This window comes from Lepus europaeus, chromosome 3 (assembly GCF_033115175.1).
Source record: "Lepus europaeus isolate LE1 chromosome 3, mLepTim1.pri, whole genome shotgun sequence".
Classification (NCBI taxonomy): domain Eukaryota; kingdom Metazoa; phylum Chordata; class Mammalia; order Lagomorpha; family Leporidae; genus Lepus; species Lepus europaeus.
In genome coordinates this window covers 116,108,726-116,125,577 of record NC_084829.1, presented here as the reverse complement: position 1 = coordinate 116,125,577, position 16,852 = coordinate 116,108,726, and the positions used below count along the sequence as shown (strand labels likewise).

Below are 16,852 nucleotides of genomic sequence, written 5' to 3'. Positions count from 1 at the left end.
ATCCCTTTAATTTCTTTTTCTTGCCTAATAGCTCTGGCTAAAACTTCCAGAACTATGTTGAATAGCAGTGGTGAGAGTGGGCATCCTTGTCTGGTACCAGATCTCAGTAGAAATGCTTCCAACTTTTCCCCATTCAATAGGATGTTGGCCGTGGGTTTTTCATAAATTGCTTTGATTGTATTGAGGAATGTTCCTTCTATACCCCATTTGCTTAGAGCTTTCATCATGAAAGGGTGTTGAATTTTATCAAATGCTTGCTCTGCATCTATTGAGAGAATCATATGGTTTTTCTTCTGCAGTTTGTTAATGTGGTGTATCACGTTGATTGTTTTGCGAACGTTGAATCATCCCTGCATACCAGGGATAAATCCCACTTGGTCTGGGTGGATGATCTTTCTAATGTGATGTTGCATTCTATTGGCCAGAATTTTACTGAGGATTTTTGCATCTATGTTCATCAGGGATATTGGTCTATACTTTTCTTTCAATGCTGCATCTTTTTCAGGTTTAGGGATTAAGGTGATGCTGGCTTCATAAAAAGAATTTGGGAGGATTCCCTCTTTTTAGATTGTTCTGAATAGTTTGAGAAGAATTGGAGTTAGTTCTTCTTTAAATGTCTGGTAGAATTCAGCAGTGAATCCATCTGGCCCTGGGCTTTTCTTTGTTGGGAGGGCCTTTATTACTGTTTCAATTTCTTTGTTAGTTATGGGTCTGTTTAGGTTTTCTATGTCTTCCTGGTTCAATTTAGGTAGGTTGCATGTGTCCAGGAATCTATCCATTTCCAATAGATTTCCCTGTTTGCTGGCATACAAGTCCTTGTGGTAATTTCTGATGATTCTTTTTATTTCTGTGGTGTCTGTTGTTACGTTTCCTTCTTCATCTCTGATTTTATTGATTTGGGTCTTTTCTCTTCTTTTTTTAGTTAGTTGGGCCAGCGGGATGTCAATTTTGTTTATTTTTTCAAAAAACCAGCTCCTCGTTGGCTGACTTTTTGTAATGTTTTTTTGGATTCAGTCCTATTGATTTCTTGTCTCATTTTAATTATTTCTCTTCTGCTACTAGATTTGGGTCTGGTTTGCTGCAGTTTTTCTAGATCCTTGAGATGCATTGAAAGCTCATTTATTTGGTGCCTTTCCAAATTTCTGATGTAGGCACCTCTTGCTATAAACTTTCCTCTTAACACTGCTTTTGCTGTATCCCATAAGTTTTGGTGTGTTGTGCTTTTATCCTCATTTACTTCCAGAAAGTTTTTGATTTCTCTTTTAATTTCTTCTATGACCCATTGTTCATTCAGGAGCATGTTGTTCAATCTCCATGTGTTTGCATATGCTCTAGGGATTTCTGAGTTGCTAATTTCCAGCTTCATTTCTTTATGTTCTTAGAAGCTGCATCGTATGATTCTAATTCTTTTTTAATTTTCTGAGATTGCTTTATGGCCTAGTATGTTGTCAATCCTAGAGTAGGTTCCATGTACTGCTGAGGTGAATGTAAATTCTTTATGTGTAGGATGAAAAGTTCTGTAGATATGTGTTAGATCCATTTGGGCTATAGTGTTGTTTAAATCTACTGTATCCTGGCCAGTGCCATGGATCAATAGGCTAATCCTACACCTACAGCGCCAGCATACCAGGTTGTAGTCCTGGTCGGGGTGCCAGATTATGTCCAAGTTGCCCCTCTTCCAGGCCAGCTCTCTGCTATGGCCCGGTCGTGCAGTGGAGGATGCCCAAGTCCTTGGGCCCTGCACCTGCATGGGAGACCAGGATAAGCACCTGGCTCCTGGCTGCGGATCAGCGCATTGTGCTGGCCGCAGTGCGCCAGCCACTGCAGCCATTGGAGGGTGAACCAACGGCAAAGGAAGACCTTTCTCTCTGTCTCTCTCTCTCTCACTGTCCACTCTGCCTGTCAAAAAAAAATTAGAAAAATAAAACATAAAAAAAATAAATGTACTTTATCCTTGTTGATCTTCTGTCCGGTTGATCTGTCTATTTCTGAGAGTAGAGTATTGAAGTACCCCAGTACTATTTTATTGGAGTATAAGTCTCCCTTTAAGTCCCTTAACAAATCTTTTAAATAAACCGGTGCCCTGTAATTAGGTGCATATACATTGATAATCGTTATATCTTCCTGTTGAATTGATCCCTTAATCATTATATAGTGCCCTTCTTTGTCTCGCTTAACAGTTTTTGTGTTAAAGTTTATTTTGTCTGATGTTAAGATGGCTACGCCCGCTCTTTTTTCATTTCTGTTGGCATGGTATATCTTTTTCCAGCCTTTCACTTTCAGTCTGTATGCATCTTTGTTGGAAAGATGGGTTTTGTTCCTTAACCCATTCAGCCAATCTATGTCTTTTAACTGGACAGTACAGGCCATTAACATTCAATGTGACTATTGATAAGTAGTAACTGCCATGCAATTTGCCAAAGATATTTTCTAATATATGCTTTGAACTTCCTGTGATCTTTTGCTGTGAGGTTTCCTTCCTTTACCTTCTTTCATATTGATTACCATGTTTCTGTGTGTAGCACATCTTTAAGCATCTTTTGCAGGGTTAGATGAGTGGCAATAAATTCTTTCAATTTCTGTTTGCTGTGAATGGTCTTTATTTTACCTTCATTCACAAATGAGAGCTTTGCAGGACATAATATTCTGGGCTGGCAGTTTTTCTCTCTTAGTACCTGGTCTATGTCTCGCCATTCCCTTCTAGCCTGTAGGGTTTCTGATGAGAAGTCAGCTGTGAGTCTAATTGGAGATCCTCTGAGAGTAATCTGATGTTTCTCTCTTGCACATTTTAGAATCGTTTCTTTATGTTTCACTGTGGTGAGTTTGATTACAACATGTCGTGGTGAGGATCTCTTTTGGTCATGTTTATTAGGGGTTCTATGAGCTTCCTGTACTAGGATGTCTCTGTCCTTCTCCAAACCTGGGACGTTCTCTGCTAGTATCTCACTAAAAAGGCCTTCTAATCCCTTCTCTCTCTCCACGCCTTCAGGAACTCCTAGAACCCAAATGTTGGGTTTTTTAATAGTATCCTGTAGATTCCCAACAAAATTTTTTAGATTTCTAATTTCTTCTTCTTTTCTTTGATTTGACTGTTTCCTTTCCTGTTCTCTGTCTTCTAAGTCCGATATTCTCTCTTCTGCTTCACTGACTCTGTTTTTAAGGCTCTCTAGTGTGTTTGTCATTTGATCTATTGAGTTCTTCATTTCATTTTGATTTCTCTTCACTATCACACTTTCCTGTTCTACTAGTTTCTGTGTTTCATTTTGATTCCTCCTTAAGATTTCATTTTCACTAGAGAGATTTTCTATCCTGTCGAGTAAGGGTTTTCGTAGCTCAAGCATTTGTTTTTGAAAACTTCTAATTGTTCTTATCATAAATTTTTTGAAATTCGTATCTTGCATTTCTTCCATCTCATAATCTTCATAATCTTGGCTTGGGGTGACTTGCTCATTTGGGGGCATCATAATGTCTTCCTTGTTCTTGTTTCCTCGGTTTCTGTGTTTGTTGCTTGGCATTGTGGAGATATTCTTTGGATTCTTCTTCCCTCACTGTGGTGTTTTTTTCTTGTTATACTATGACTGTATTAAGTGGACTGTCTGCTTTTGATGGAGCCTTAGAGGTTTGAGATGGGTGTGGCCAGAGAGCTCTGTTTGGTTCCTCAGTGTTAAGGGTGTGCCAAAGGTGATCAAGCAGTTTTTAAAAATGCTTTGCTAGTTATTTAAGTATGCAATACATACAGCAAGAGCAAAAGTGCAGATGATCATGTCACCAACAGAGTATTCCTGAAGGAAATGATGAGATCATTATTCATATTGGCCAGGGAACATCAAGATAGCATTCTCCTTGGGAGACAGTTGTACCTGTTAAGGAACACTGTCTCAATTACTCCTTAACTGAAATGTGATCATCTTTCTCCTTTCTGACTTTGCTTGAAGCCCATGTAGTAGCCAGTATGATAGCCACTCAAGTACCAATAGATCAACATACTTCCAAGGCATCAGCATCATCAAGAGTATCTGCACATATGGGAGGTGGTGGGGGAATTACTGGTGGCCCCGAAGGAATTGGGGGCAGCCAGCATGACAGGAAGTGGAGTGGTTGGGGTGGCAGTGACCGTGATGGTGGTGGCCATGGACCACTGAATTTTAGACCTGGCTTTCCAGGTCCCATTCCTGACCCTGGCATGGGGGGTGGGGGAGGCAAGAAAGAGTTTCAAGGATTGGCTTTCAACTTGATATTACTTGGTTTACTTCCAGGAGACCTGGAGGAGTTCTCACTTTCATCTGTAGAAACTTGACTTTCATTTTCATTCTCCTGAGCATTGGGTTCTATATTATTAGCCACTTTACATGCTGGGGAATGTAGATCAGACACATTTTGCTCTTTTTTTTTTTTTGACAGGCAGAGTTAGAGAGAGAGAGACAGAGAAACAGAGAGGCAGAGAGAAAGGTCTTCCTTTTCTGTTGGTTCAACCCCAGATGGCCGCAGCGGCTGGCACGCTGCACCATTCCGAAGCCAGGAGCCAGGTGCTTCCTCCTGGTCTCCTGTGCGGGTGCAGGGCCCAAGCACTTGGGCCATCCTCCACTGCCTTCCTGGGCCACAGCAAAGAGCTGGACTGGAAGAGGAGCAACCGGGACAGAATCTGGTGCCCCAACTGGGACTAGAACCCGGGGTGCCGGCACTGAAGGTGGAGGATTAGCCAAGTGAGCCATGGCGCCGGCCACATTTTGCTCTTCTCTGTTTCCCTATCCAGTATAAACCACAACATAGGTTTCTCTCTTAAAATCAACTGAAACAATTGTAGCTAGGATGATGAAGCCATCTTCTAACCAAATGGCAGAACATTTGTCCCCAACCTTCCACTGTTTCAAGGGAGTTGTGGTATTCTTTTGGCATTTATTCTTCTTAGCAGGTTTTCTTTTAGGTGTGACTTTCAGTTTATCTGAAGTTGCACAAATGTCACCATTCTTCAAACCATGCTTAAATGACGCTACAGCTTTATCATAAGCTTTTATCAATGCTGTATCATCCCAAATGTCAGTATCATCACTATGGCTGATTCTACGCTGCAACAGCACAGCATCCTCTGGCTCTGGGACGCTGCCTCCACCGCTGCCACTGCCCATCACCATAGTGAGCTCCTTAGGGAAGTTTTAAAACATACTAAGTGTGGGTTCCATTCCTAGATATTGTAATTTAATAGGGTGTAGCCTGGGAATTGAGATTTTTAAAATTTTCATAGATGATTTTAATGTGTAGCAGTGTTTGAGAACAACTGATTTAAACAACAAAAAATTCATTGGCTCATATGGCTGAAAAGTCTTGAGCGATGGCTAGCTTTAGGCAAGACACAGGCTCTAAATTTAAGATTTAGTAGTTCTGGAATGTGGTTGAGAATTTGTATTTGTAACAGGTTTGCAGGTGATGTAGCTGCTGCTGGCATTGAGAATCATAGTTTGAAAACCATTGTTGGCCGGTGCCGCGGCTCAATAGGCTAACCCTCCACCTGCAGCTCCGGCACACCGAGTTCTAGTCCCAGTTGCTCCTCTTCCAGTCCAGATCTCTGCTGTGTCCCGGGAGTGCAGTGGAGGATGGCCCAAGTCCTTGGGCCCTGCACTCGCATGGGAGACCAGGAGAAGCACCTGGCTCCTGGCTTTAGGTCAGCACGGTGCGCCGGCTGCAGTGCGCCGGCTGCAGTGGCCATTGGGGGGTGAAACAACAGCAAAGGAAGATCTTTCTCTCTGTCTCTCTCTCTCTCACTGTCCACTCTGCCTGTCAAAAAAAAAAAAAAAAGCCACTGTTGTGAAGTTATAAAAATTATTTTTAAAAAAAGGTATTCCTTGCTTTTTGGAGAATTTCAGGAAACTATTACTTCTTTCCAAATAGCATAATAGGTAAAATCACATAATTTTTACTCTCAACAGAAGTTAAATTAACATCACTGAATGTGTTATTGCAAAGAGGATGTTAAGGGGAAATGCATAGCTTAAGTGTAATTTATTCAAGGCATGCTTCAAAGTTCATTTTCTCACTGTATTTTCCATGTAGGTAATTGCTCTTACTTTGGACCTCAGTGATGGGCTCCTGTATTGGTTGGTTCAAGACAGTCAGTGTATTCACTTGTACACAGCTGTTCTTCGGGGACAGAGGTAAGTAGTATCTCTCAAAGGCAATTGAAAGAATAACTTGTCCCTCGGTTATAAATGGTAATGCATGAAAGTTCATGTATTCTTTCAGTAAAGATTCACCAATTGCCTACCATGTTGCAGGCATTGTGCTTATGGGGAAAGATAATTTTGTAAACAGATAATTACAGAATATGATGAGTGTTGATATGAACAGAGCACAGTGGTGACACTAGAGAGAATGCAGTTCAAGAGCTCAGGAAATGTAGGATGGTTTTTTCTGCATTTTAATGAAGTAGAGTATACATTATGGATGATAAAGAAAATACCCGTGTGGAGGAAAGGGAACCCTTATACATTGTTGATGGGAATGAAAATCAGTACAGCTATTTGGAGAGCACTTTGGGGGGTTCCTCAAAAAACTAAAAATGGATCTACTATGTGATCCAACTGTCTTTCTTGCATTAAATCACATGTCAAAAAATATCTGCACCCCTGTGTTTATTGCAGCAATTTTCAAAATAGCTAAGATATGGAAGCAGCAAAAACATCTATTAATGGATGGATATATAAAGCAAATGTAGTATATATGCACAGTGGAATATTACTAAGCCATAAAATAAATGAAATTATCACATTAGCAGCAAAATAGGTAGAACAGAAGGACATTAGATTAAGGAAAACAGGCCAGACACAGAAAGACAAATACTACATACTCACGCTCAAAACTGGAAGTTAAAAAAGTCAATCTCCATAGCCCTGGCAACTCATGACTAGAGCCTAGGGAGATTACTGACGCCATGAACAGGAGTGTCAAATTGTTAAGTCAGCAACAGGAGTCACTGCGTACTTACATCCCATGTGGGATCTGTCCTTAATGTGTTGTCTAATGTGCAGTGATGCTATAACTAGTACTGAAACAGTATTTTTACACTTTGTGTTTCTGTGTGGGTACAAACTGATGAGATCTTTACTAATTATATACTGAATCGATCTTCTGTATATAAAGATAATTGGAAATGAAAAAAAAAAACCTGGTGTTAAATTGGAAATGGCATAGAAAATTAATTAATTTTTAAAAAATATTATGTAGGATCTCTGTCTTTAATGTGCTGTACACTCTTATTTAATGCTATAACTAGTACTCCAACATTATTTTTTTTCACTTTGTGTTGCTATATGGGGGCAAACTGTTGAAATATTTACCTAATATATACTAAACTGATCTTCTGTATATAAAGAGAATTGAAAATGAATCTTGATGTGAATGGAAGGGTAGAGGGAGCGGGAAAGGGGAGGATTGTGGGTGGGAGGGAAGTTATGGGAGGGGGGAAGCCATTGTAACTCATAAGCTGTACTTTGGAAATTTATATTCATTAAATAAAAGTTTAATAAATGAAAAAAAGTCAATCTGAATTTAGCCTGATGATTACTTCAGGCTGGGAAAGAAAGGATGGGGAAGAGTGCATAGAGAAAGTTGGATAACATGTGTCAAAACAGAATTAGACAAAAGTAATAGATTCTAGAGTTCTACATCACAGTAGGGGTGACTGTAGGTCATGATAATGTATTATATCCTGTGTAAAGACCTAGAAAAGAGGAGCTTATAGGCTCCAAACATAAAGAAAATGCTAATTACTTCATTTGATCAGTTTATACTGTTTATATGTATAGAAATAGTACACTAGACCCCATAAAATGTACAGGAATTACATATTAGTCAAAAATTCTAAAAAAAAATTAAAAATTATCCTGTGATGTCACAGATGAGAGCTGGAGAATGGAGGGAACCATGCAAATTGTCCTCCTGAAAGAACAAAGCAGCCTGTTTGCTTTTGTTGACATCCTATATCTTCCATATTATCATTGTCAGGAATTTTCCTATATATTTTCTACTACTTCTGCTTTTTAAAATTAGGTTCAACATACATTCTGTGTAGTATTCAGATCTCAGATGTTACATTAAATCAACTTTGGTAAGACACAAATAACATATCTGTCATCACAGAGAATTTCTTGTGTCCCTTCCCAATTGTCACCCACACCTCCATAATAATGTTCTTTTGTATATGGCTTCTTTTGCTTGGAATAATATCTTCTGAGATTCCATGTTATTATGTGTGTTCATTTTTATTCCTGAATAGTATATTTTACTGAATAAATAATGTCATACTCTGCTTATGCATTCCTATATGAGCATTTGGATTTTTAAATAGCTTTATTTAGTTTTTAAAAGACAGGGTTACATAGAGAGAGAGAGATCTTCCATTCACTGGTTCACTCCCTAATGGCTGCAGTGGCTGCGGCTGGGCTGGGCCGGACTGCAGCTAGGAGCCAGGTGCTTCATTGGGATCTCCCAATATGGGTGCAGGGACCCGAGCACCTACCACTTTCCCAGGAGCTTTAGCAGGGAGCTGGAATGGAAGTAGAGCAGTCAGGAATTGAGCTGGCACCCATATGGGATACTGGTATTGCAGGTGGTGGCTTTACCTGCATTGCCACAGCACTACCCCCCACTTTTTGTTTAAACATTATTTATTTGAATGGCAGAGTCCCAGAGAGAAGGGCAGAGAGAGAGAGAGAGTTTCTGATATAAAAGTCTTGTACATCTCTCATTAAATTCACTGTTAAGTACCCAATGCTTTTTGATGCTTTATAATTTTTTTAAATTCCATGTTCTTTGAGAAATTTTTTATTAATATAAAGATAACAGATTTAATGTGTTTCATATACACAATTCTAAGAAGATAACCATACTTCCCTTCCTTCCTCCCTCCCTCAAACCCCCTTCTTTTATTTTTTCTTTAATTTCTGCAATAATTTTTTGTATTTCATATATATAGCTTTGAGAGCATAATGATATTTCCCACTCTACCCTTCCTTCTTTCCTCACTCCCACCCTTCCTCTTCCTTTTTTCTTATTTTTCTTTTAATTTTTATAATGACATACTTTCAATTTTCTTTATAATCACAAGCTTACCCTCCAATAGATAAAGAATTCAACAAGTAGAAAGTAGAAAAATCACTGTGCCTCATGAGTATCGACAAGGGCTATAAGCAATAATCAAATCTCAAAAGTCTATTTTGCTCATATATATTACATATTTTGTACTCTGTATATTAGCAACCACAAATCAGGGAAAACATATGATATTTGTTTTTTTGGGACTGAATTATTTCACTAAGTATAATGGTCTCTACTTTCATCCATTTTGTTGTGAAAGACGGGATTTCATTCTCTTTTATGGCTGAGTAGTATTTCATTATGTATATATACCACAACTTCTTTATCTAGTCATCAGTTGATGGACATCTGGGTTGATTCCATATCTTAACTATTATGAATTCAGTGGCTATAAACATGGGAATACAAGTAACTTTTTCATGTGTTGATTTCATTTCTGTTAGGTTAAATTCCCAGGTGTGGGATGGCTAGGTCATATGGTAGATTTATTTTCAGATTTCTGAGGAATCTCCATACTGTCTTCCATAAAGGTTATATTAGTTTACATTCCCACCAACAATGTTTTAGTGTACCTATTTCCCATCATCCTTGCTAACATTTGTTATTTTTTGATTTTTGGATGATAGCCATTCTAACTGGGTTGAGATGAAACTTCATTGTGGTTTTTATTTGAATTACCCTTAAATTCCATTTTCTAAATGCTCATAACTAATATGGAGAAATATAAGTTATTTTGTACTGTATTTGACTTTGTATCTTGATACATTGTTAGATGCATTTATATGTTCTAGTGGTTTCCTTATAGAATAATTTAGTGATGATTATATTGACCTTATAAAATGAGTTATGAAGCATTGAGTGTAATGGTCTATAAATATCAAATGGGTAATTTTTATTGATAGTGCTGTTAAAGTATTTTGTCTACTTATATTATCTATCATTGAGAAAGAGTATGTGTTAGTCTCCACTATGATTCTAGCTTTGCCTATAGTTCTTTTTAATTCATGCATCTAGGTACTATTGTTTAGTATATTGGTTATTTATACACTTGAATATATTGCATTTTTATCATTATAAGATATTCTTATTCACCTATGGTAGGAGTCTTCAAATTAAAGATTACTTTGTCTGATATTCATTTAGCCACAGCGATGTTCTTTTCTTAGGGTTTGCATGATATATATATTTCCATTCTGTACTTCTAATCTATTTGTGTCTGTAAAGGTATTTATTTTATTTTTTTTAAAGATTTATTTATTTGAAAGAGTTACACAAAGAGAGGAGAGGCAGAAAGAGAGAGAGAGAGAGAGGTCTTCTATCCACTGGTTCTCTCCCCAACTGGCCGCAACGGCTGGAGCTGAATCAATCCAAAGCCAGGAGCCAGGAGCTTCCTCAAGGTCTTCCACGTGGGTGCAGGGGCCCAAGGACTTGGGCCATCTTCTACTGCTATCCCAGGCCATAGCAGAGAGCTGGATTGGAAGTGGAGCAGCTGGGTCTCCAACCAGCACCTATATGGGATGCTGGAGCTTCAGGACAGGGTGTTCTCCCGCTGTGCCAAGCGCCAGCCCTGTAAAGGTATTTGTTATGAACAGCATATTGGGATTTACTTTTTTTTTTTTTTTTTGACAGGCAGAGTGGACAGTAGAGGGAGACAGAGAGAAAGGTCTTTCTTTTTGCCGTTGGTTCACCCTCCAATGGCCGCCGCGGTAGGCGCGCTGCGGCCAGTGCACTGCGCTGTTCCGATGGCAGGAGCCAGGTGCTTCTCCTGGTCTCCCATGGGGTGCAGGGCCCAAGCAGTTGGGCCATCCTCCACTGCACTCCCTGGCCACAGCAGAGAGCTGGCCTGGAAGAGGGGCAACCAGGACAGGATCGGTGCCCCGACCAGGACTAGAACCCGGTGTGCCGGCACCGCAAGGCAGAGGATTAGCCTACTGAACCATGGCGCCGGCTGGGATTTACTTTTTTTATAGCTTGAGAACTTCTGAGTGCTTGGTGCAGTTTCATTTAGTGTAATTGTTAATATATATATTTTTTTGTTAATATATTTGGATTTAACTCTACCATCTTCATGTTTGACTTCTATTTATCTCTTCTGCTTTTTCTGTTCCTACTTCTCTGCTTTTTTGAGTGAATATAATGTTTTCTGGTATTCCATTTTGTCTCTCTCTGATGACAATGACACTTTAATTATGCCTATTTATACTTTTAGGTTGCATTAGCTATTCAAATGTGCATTTTTACATTATATATCTTCAACTTATTAAGTCAATATTCAAAAGTATACTTTACAAATTATTTTAAAATATTCTGACTGTGTTTCCAATTATTACCCTTCCACTGTTTGTGTTCTTGTTGCTGAATTTTTTGCTTCTAATCATACTGTTAAATCCAAAAATTTTTTATTTATTTGGGAAGCAGAAACAGAAATAGAGAAACCGAGAGAGAGAGAGAGAGAGAGAGAGAGTGTGTGCACTCCCTTTGATTGGTTCACTACCCAAATGACCAATGCTGGGCTAGGCTAAAGCCAGGAGCTGGGAAACAACCCAGATCTATCTATCATTTGATTGACAGGAAACCAATTACTTGAGCCATCACTGCTGCCTCCTGAGGTCTGCATCAGCAGGAAGCTGGGGTCAGGAGCTGGAACCGGGTATTGAGCTCGGGCACTCTGATGTGGGACATAGGTGTATCAACCAGCATCTTAGCTATTAGGCTCAATGAGTTCCATGTTATTTTTATGTTAAACAGTGATAGCATTTAGTTTCAAGAAAGTAGTTACATATGTGAAATTTAAATATAGAATGTAAGATCTTTTACAGGACAAATTTATAGCTCATCATATTTCAGAGATGTTCATAAATTTGTCGAATGTCACATAGATAATTAGAGGAATGATAAAGAAAGAATAAAGTAAAGCAAAAGGTCATATTCTAGGGGAGAAATTTCCAATATTGGGTTGTTGGGCCCCCAAGAGGTTCATGGGCCCCAGGGATGTTTGTTAGTGTTCTGAAATTTAGAATTCATATCTTTCACCAAATTTTCAAAAAAATTCTCAGCTTGCAAAAGCCAAAAAATTCTGCTTGGTAAAGATAACATAAGAATACCTACAGATTTAAAAAAAATCCTTTTTTTCACAGATGGAAAAACCTCAACATATTCAACATATAATACGTAAAACATAATACACATCTGATTAGCCTGTTATTTCAGATCAGGTAGGACAAGCATTATGGCTAGTTCCCCATCTGTGAACCAGAGAGAAATCAGTCACTTTCCCTAGAAACTTGAATAGCAGCAGTTGACCTGCCAAGTGCCTGTCTGAAGTGACATACAGACTGTTCAGAATTAGTGTCCTGAAGCGTCAAAGTCCCTTCTTGGTGTCTGTTTATCCCAGAGGGCTCCTTCACTGGCGTTCTTTGGCAGTTCAGATTCTCAGGCATCGCAGACAGAGGAAGGGAGTTTCCTCTTAAAGGTTAGTGTGTCTCCTGGTCTGTATGCACAGTGGAATACAGCAGCTCTTGGTGAGATCACACTTGTCTCCCAAGTAAATCTTTCCTGTTAATCACAACAAAGAAAAAGGAAACTGTAAAGAGATAGGAATTCTAGAGCCATCTTACAAAAAGAAAATTTTTTCCAATATGTAACCAAAATTTCTTCTTTTGCATTTTAAGATCCTATCCTTTAGTTTAGGTCAACCCTGTTCAGTACAGTATAATACAAACACATATATAAATGGTAAATTTCCTAGTTACTTCATTAAAAAAGTAAAACCATATAGGAAGACTTAATTTTAATAATACATTTTATAGAATATATGAAATATTATCACTTCAATATGTAATCTAAATTAAAATTATTAATAAGCTGTTTTATGTTTGTTTTTGTATTATTCTTAGATGTAGATTGTGAACATTTATAGCACATTTTAATTTTGACACTAAATTTTTGTAGGAAATAGTTGATCTGTATTTGAATCCTAAAATTACTAAGAAAAAGTTACAGGTGACAAAGTTGATCTGTCTACCCAAGTTACTTAAATACTTAAGTGTTTTATAACAAATCATATATTCATATGATTCATAACATTAATCAGATATGTTTTTTTCTATTTAAGTTAATTAAATTAAATAACACCAAGATCTCAGCTCCTCAATTGTACTATATATATTTCAAAGACAGAGTAGTCACATGTGGCTATCACTTTGGATATAATATAGTTCTAGCTTACTGTAAGGATGAGATCAGCTGTGTGTTATAGTCTGGACTTGAGAACCTAAATTAAGCTGCCCTTCAAACTGCTCTTCCCTCTCATAGGCACATCCATTCCCTCTATTTATTTTATTTTATTTTTTTGTCTGATAATTTATTTATTTATTTATTTTTATTTAGAAAATATAAATCTCCAAAGTACAGTTTATGGATTATAATGGCTCCCCCCCCCATAATTTCTCTCCCACTCATGCCCCTCCCATCTCCTGCTCCCTCTCCCATTCCATTCACATCAAGATTCATTTTCAATTATCTTTATATACAGAAGATGGATTTAGCATATATTAAGTAAAGATTGAATCAATTTGCACCCACACAGAAACACAAAGTGTAAAATACTGTTTCAGTACTAGTTATAGCATTACTTCACATTGGATAACACATTAAGGACAGATCCCACATGAGAAGTAAGTACACAGTGACTCCTGTTGTTGACTTAACAATTTGACACTCTTGTTTGTGGCGTCAGTAATCTCCCTAGGCTCTAGTCATGAGTTGCCAAGGCTATGAAAACCTTTTGAGTTCGCCGACTTTTATCTTATTCAGACAGGGTCATAGTCAAAGTGGAAGTTCTCTCCTCCCTTCAGAGAAAGGTACCTCCTACCTTGATGGTCCCATTCTTTCCACTGGGATCTCACTCACAGAGATCTTTCATTTAGGTCTTCTTTTTTTTGGCCAGAGTGTCTTGGCTTTCCATACCTAAACTACTTGGGCTCTTCAGCCATATCTGAATGCCTTAAGGGCTGATTCTGAGGCCAGAGTGCTGTTTAGGGCATTTGCCATTCTATGAGTCTGCTGTGTATCCCGCTTCCCATGTTGGATCTTTCTCTCCCTTTTTGATTCTATCAGTTAGTATTAGCAGACACTAGTCTTGTTTGTGTGATCCCTTTGACTCTTAGATCTATCAGTGTGATCAATTGTGAACTGAGATTGATCACTTGTACTAGTGAGATGGCATTGGTACGTGCCACCTTGATGGGTTTGTATTGGAATCCCCTGTCACATTTCTAACTCCACCATTTGGGGTAAGTCCGATTGAGCATGTCCCAAATTGTATATCTCCTCCCTCTCTTATTGTCACTCTTATATTTAACAGGGATCACTTTTCACTTAAAATTTAAACACCTAAGAATAATTGTGTATTAATTACAGAGTTCAACCAATAACTAGAACAAAACAAAACAAAAATACTAAAATGGATAAAGTATTACATTGTACATCAACAGTCAGGACAAAAGCTGATCAAGTCACTGTTTCTCATAGTGTCCATTTCACTTCAACATGTTCCCCCTTTGGTGCTCAGTTAGTTGTCGCCGATCAGGGAGAACATATGATGTTTGTCCCTTTGGGACTGGCTTAATTCACTCGGCATAATGTTTATCAGATTCCTCCACCTTGTTGCAAATGACTGGATTTAATTGTTTTTGACTGCTGTATAGTATTCTATAGAGTACAAGTCCCATAATTTCTTTATCCAGTCTACTGTTTTTTTATTTTTAACTTTTATTTAATGAATATTAATTTCCAATGTACAGCTTATGGATTACAATGGCTTCCCCCTTCCATAACTTCCCTCCCACCTGCAACCCTCCCCTCTCCCGCTCCCTCTCTCCTTCCATTCACATCAAGATTCATTTTCAATTCTCTTTATATACAGAAGATCAATTTAGTATATATTAAGTAAAGATTTCAACAGTTTGCACCCACATAGAAACACAAAGTGAAACATACTGTTTGAGTACTAGTTATAGCATTAAATCACAATGTACAGCACATTAAGGACAGAGATCCAACATGGGGTATATCCTAAGGGAGGTGTGAACCTCCTAGGGGAAGGCACTCTGTTGACTTTCATTACTTGTCTGGCCTGGGAGGAGAGCTGGCCAGGTAAAGGCAGGTGGCATCTCTAACAAGAAATTTACAGTTCTGCCTGCAATGTTGCTGACCCTACTTGACCATCCCCTCAGCTGCAGTGGTCCCTTTGGAAGTTGGGCTGAGTGAAGGGCTTTTCAGCTTAGAGCCAATAAGATCTGTGGCTCTGACCTGGGCATCCTTCGACTCCAGGGCAGGTCCATTTCCAGTGATCCAACTCTTGGCAGAGCTGCCAGGGCTCTTCACAAGCTGATTTCTGCTGAAGCCCAGGCTTACCACATTGAAAGCCACTGCAGTGGACTGGCCTGTTGGGTCTCCTTGAGGGCAGATCACTGTACAGATCAGCCATTAATAGGCCTGTCTCCCATTGATTCTGATGCCTAGCTTTCTTTTCCTCCTGGTTTTTGTAAAGCAGACCAGAGGATGCAAGTCAAGGGAGTGCCCGTTTCCCATCTCTAATCTTCGGTGGCCTGAACTACAAGTCTATAGTCACAGGCATGTTCTGTAGTAGTTTTTCTAAGGTAGACAATGCCCATGAGGAAAATTATATTCTCACTTAAAAACTTTCTTTCCCTTTGTTCTGAAAGGGAGGTTTTTTCTACTTACTGTTTACTTCCCTGATGGCGAAGTAAATCTAGCTATGAGATTACAATTTAAGCTCTTATTTTGGCTATGCTATTACAGAAAAATGTTAGCCATCTCTTTTATAAGGTCTAAAGATTAAATTGTGCATCCTACAGATTCCTTTATAATAGAATTAGTTTCCTACCTTGAAGAGAATAGAGAAATGAAAGAACAAGTTGGGCTTAGAATAGAGAAATGAGGGAGCAAGTCCTAGATCGCTTGCTGACAATAGCAATATTACATGAATACTTAGCAAACAGTTTCAACCATTAGATAACAACTTAAGAAAACATTTACCAGAAGGTCCAATGCCTTCTTTAAATTTTAAGAATCATGTATTTGAAAACACCTCTTAAATATCTAACATGGTGTAGTTTGTTTAACCAGTAAACTTAAGCACAACCATATAAAATGTTTTTAGTTTCTTTCTAGCAACAAGTATAAAACATGTGATGCAGAGATTCAGGTACCAGGAATTAAAATGTATCTTTGATTAATTTTAGCAGCTTAAATTTATGGACAATCTTATCTATAAGCCATTTAAAATAAAACTCTTAATAAAATTTCCCCATGTGGACATACAATATGTACAGACATATAACATAGCATAATAGACCAATATAGCAATTTTAATAATAGCTTTTAAAATCTTTAACTCTTTTTGTAGATTGCCAATTGATTTGAATTGCTTTTTGTTTTTAGTAACCTCAGTTAACCATACTTTCTCTCAGTTGGTACTGTTAATACATTATTGGCTTCATCTGTTTACAGAGCCATCCCAAAGTACTGAATACAATAGAAGTAGCTGGAAAAAGTCCATAGGAACCTATAGGAGGACAGCTAAACACAGAACCATCAACGCTTTAGTTTTATGAGCAGCAAATCATATATAACTGTGGATGACAAAAGACTTTAAGTTGCCATGTTTAAAATTATAAACTCATCAACCAACAAGAGGCACTTGCTTACTTCACAATATTTTTGAAAGCACTTGTAG

The 16,852-nt window shown here is 38.2% G+C and overlaps 1 protein-coding gene and 1 pseudogene across 1 annotated transcript in view; one reads left to right on the top strand and one right to left on the bottom strand.

Annotated features, from left to right (window-relative positions):
• Window positions 1–16,852, top strand: part of ROS1 (ROS proto-oncogene 1, receptor tyrosine kinase) — a 222,077-nt gene that overhangs the window by 117,528 nt on the left and 87,697 nt on the right. The window contains exon 19 of the mRNA XM_062187254.1: window positions 6,049–6,149. Within this exon, the coding sequence (XP_062043238.1) occupies window positions 6,049–6,149 (101 nt within the window). The remainder of the gene's footprint in view (window positions 1–6,048; window positions 6,150–16,852) is intronic.
• LOC133757070 (survival motor neuron protein-like) lies at window positions 3,890–5,132 on the bottom strand (annotated as a pseudogene).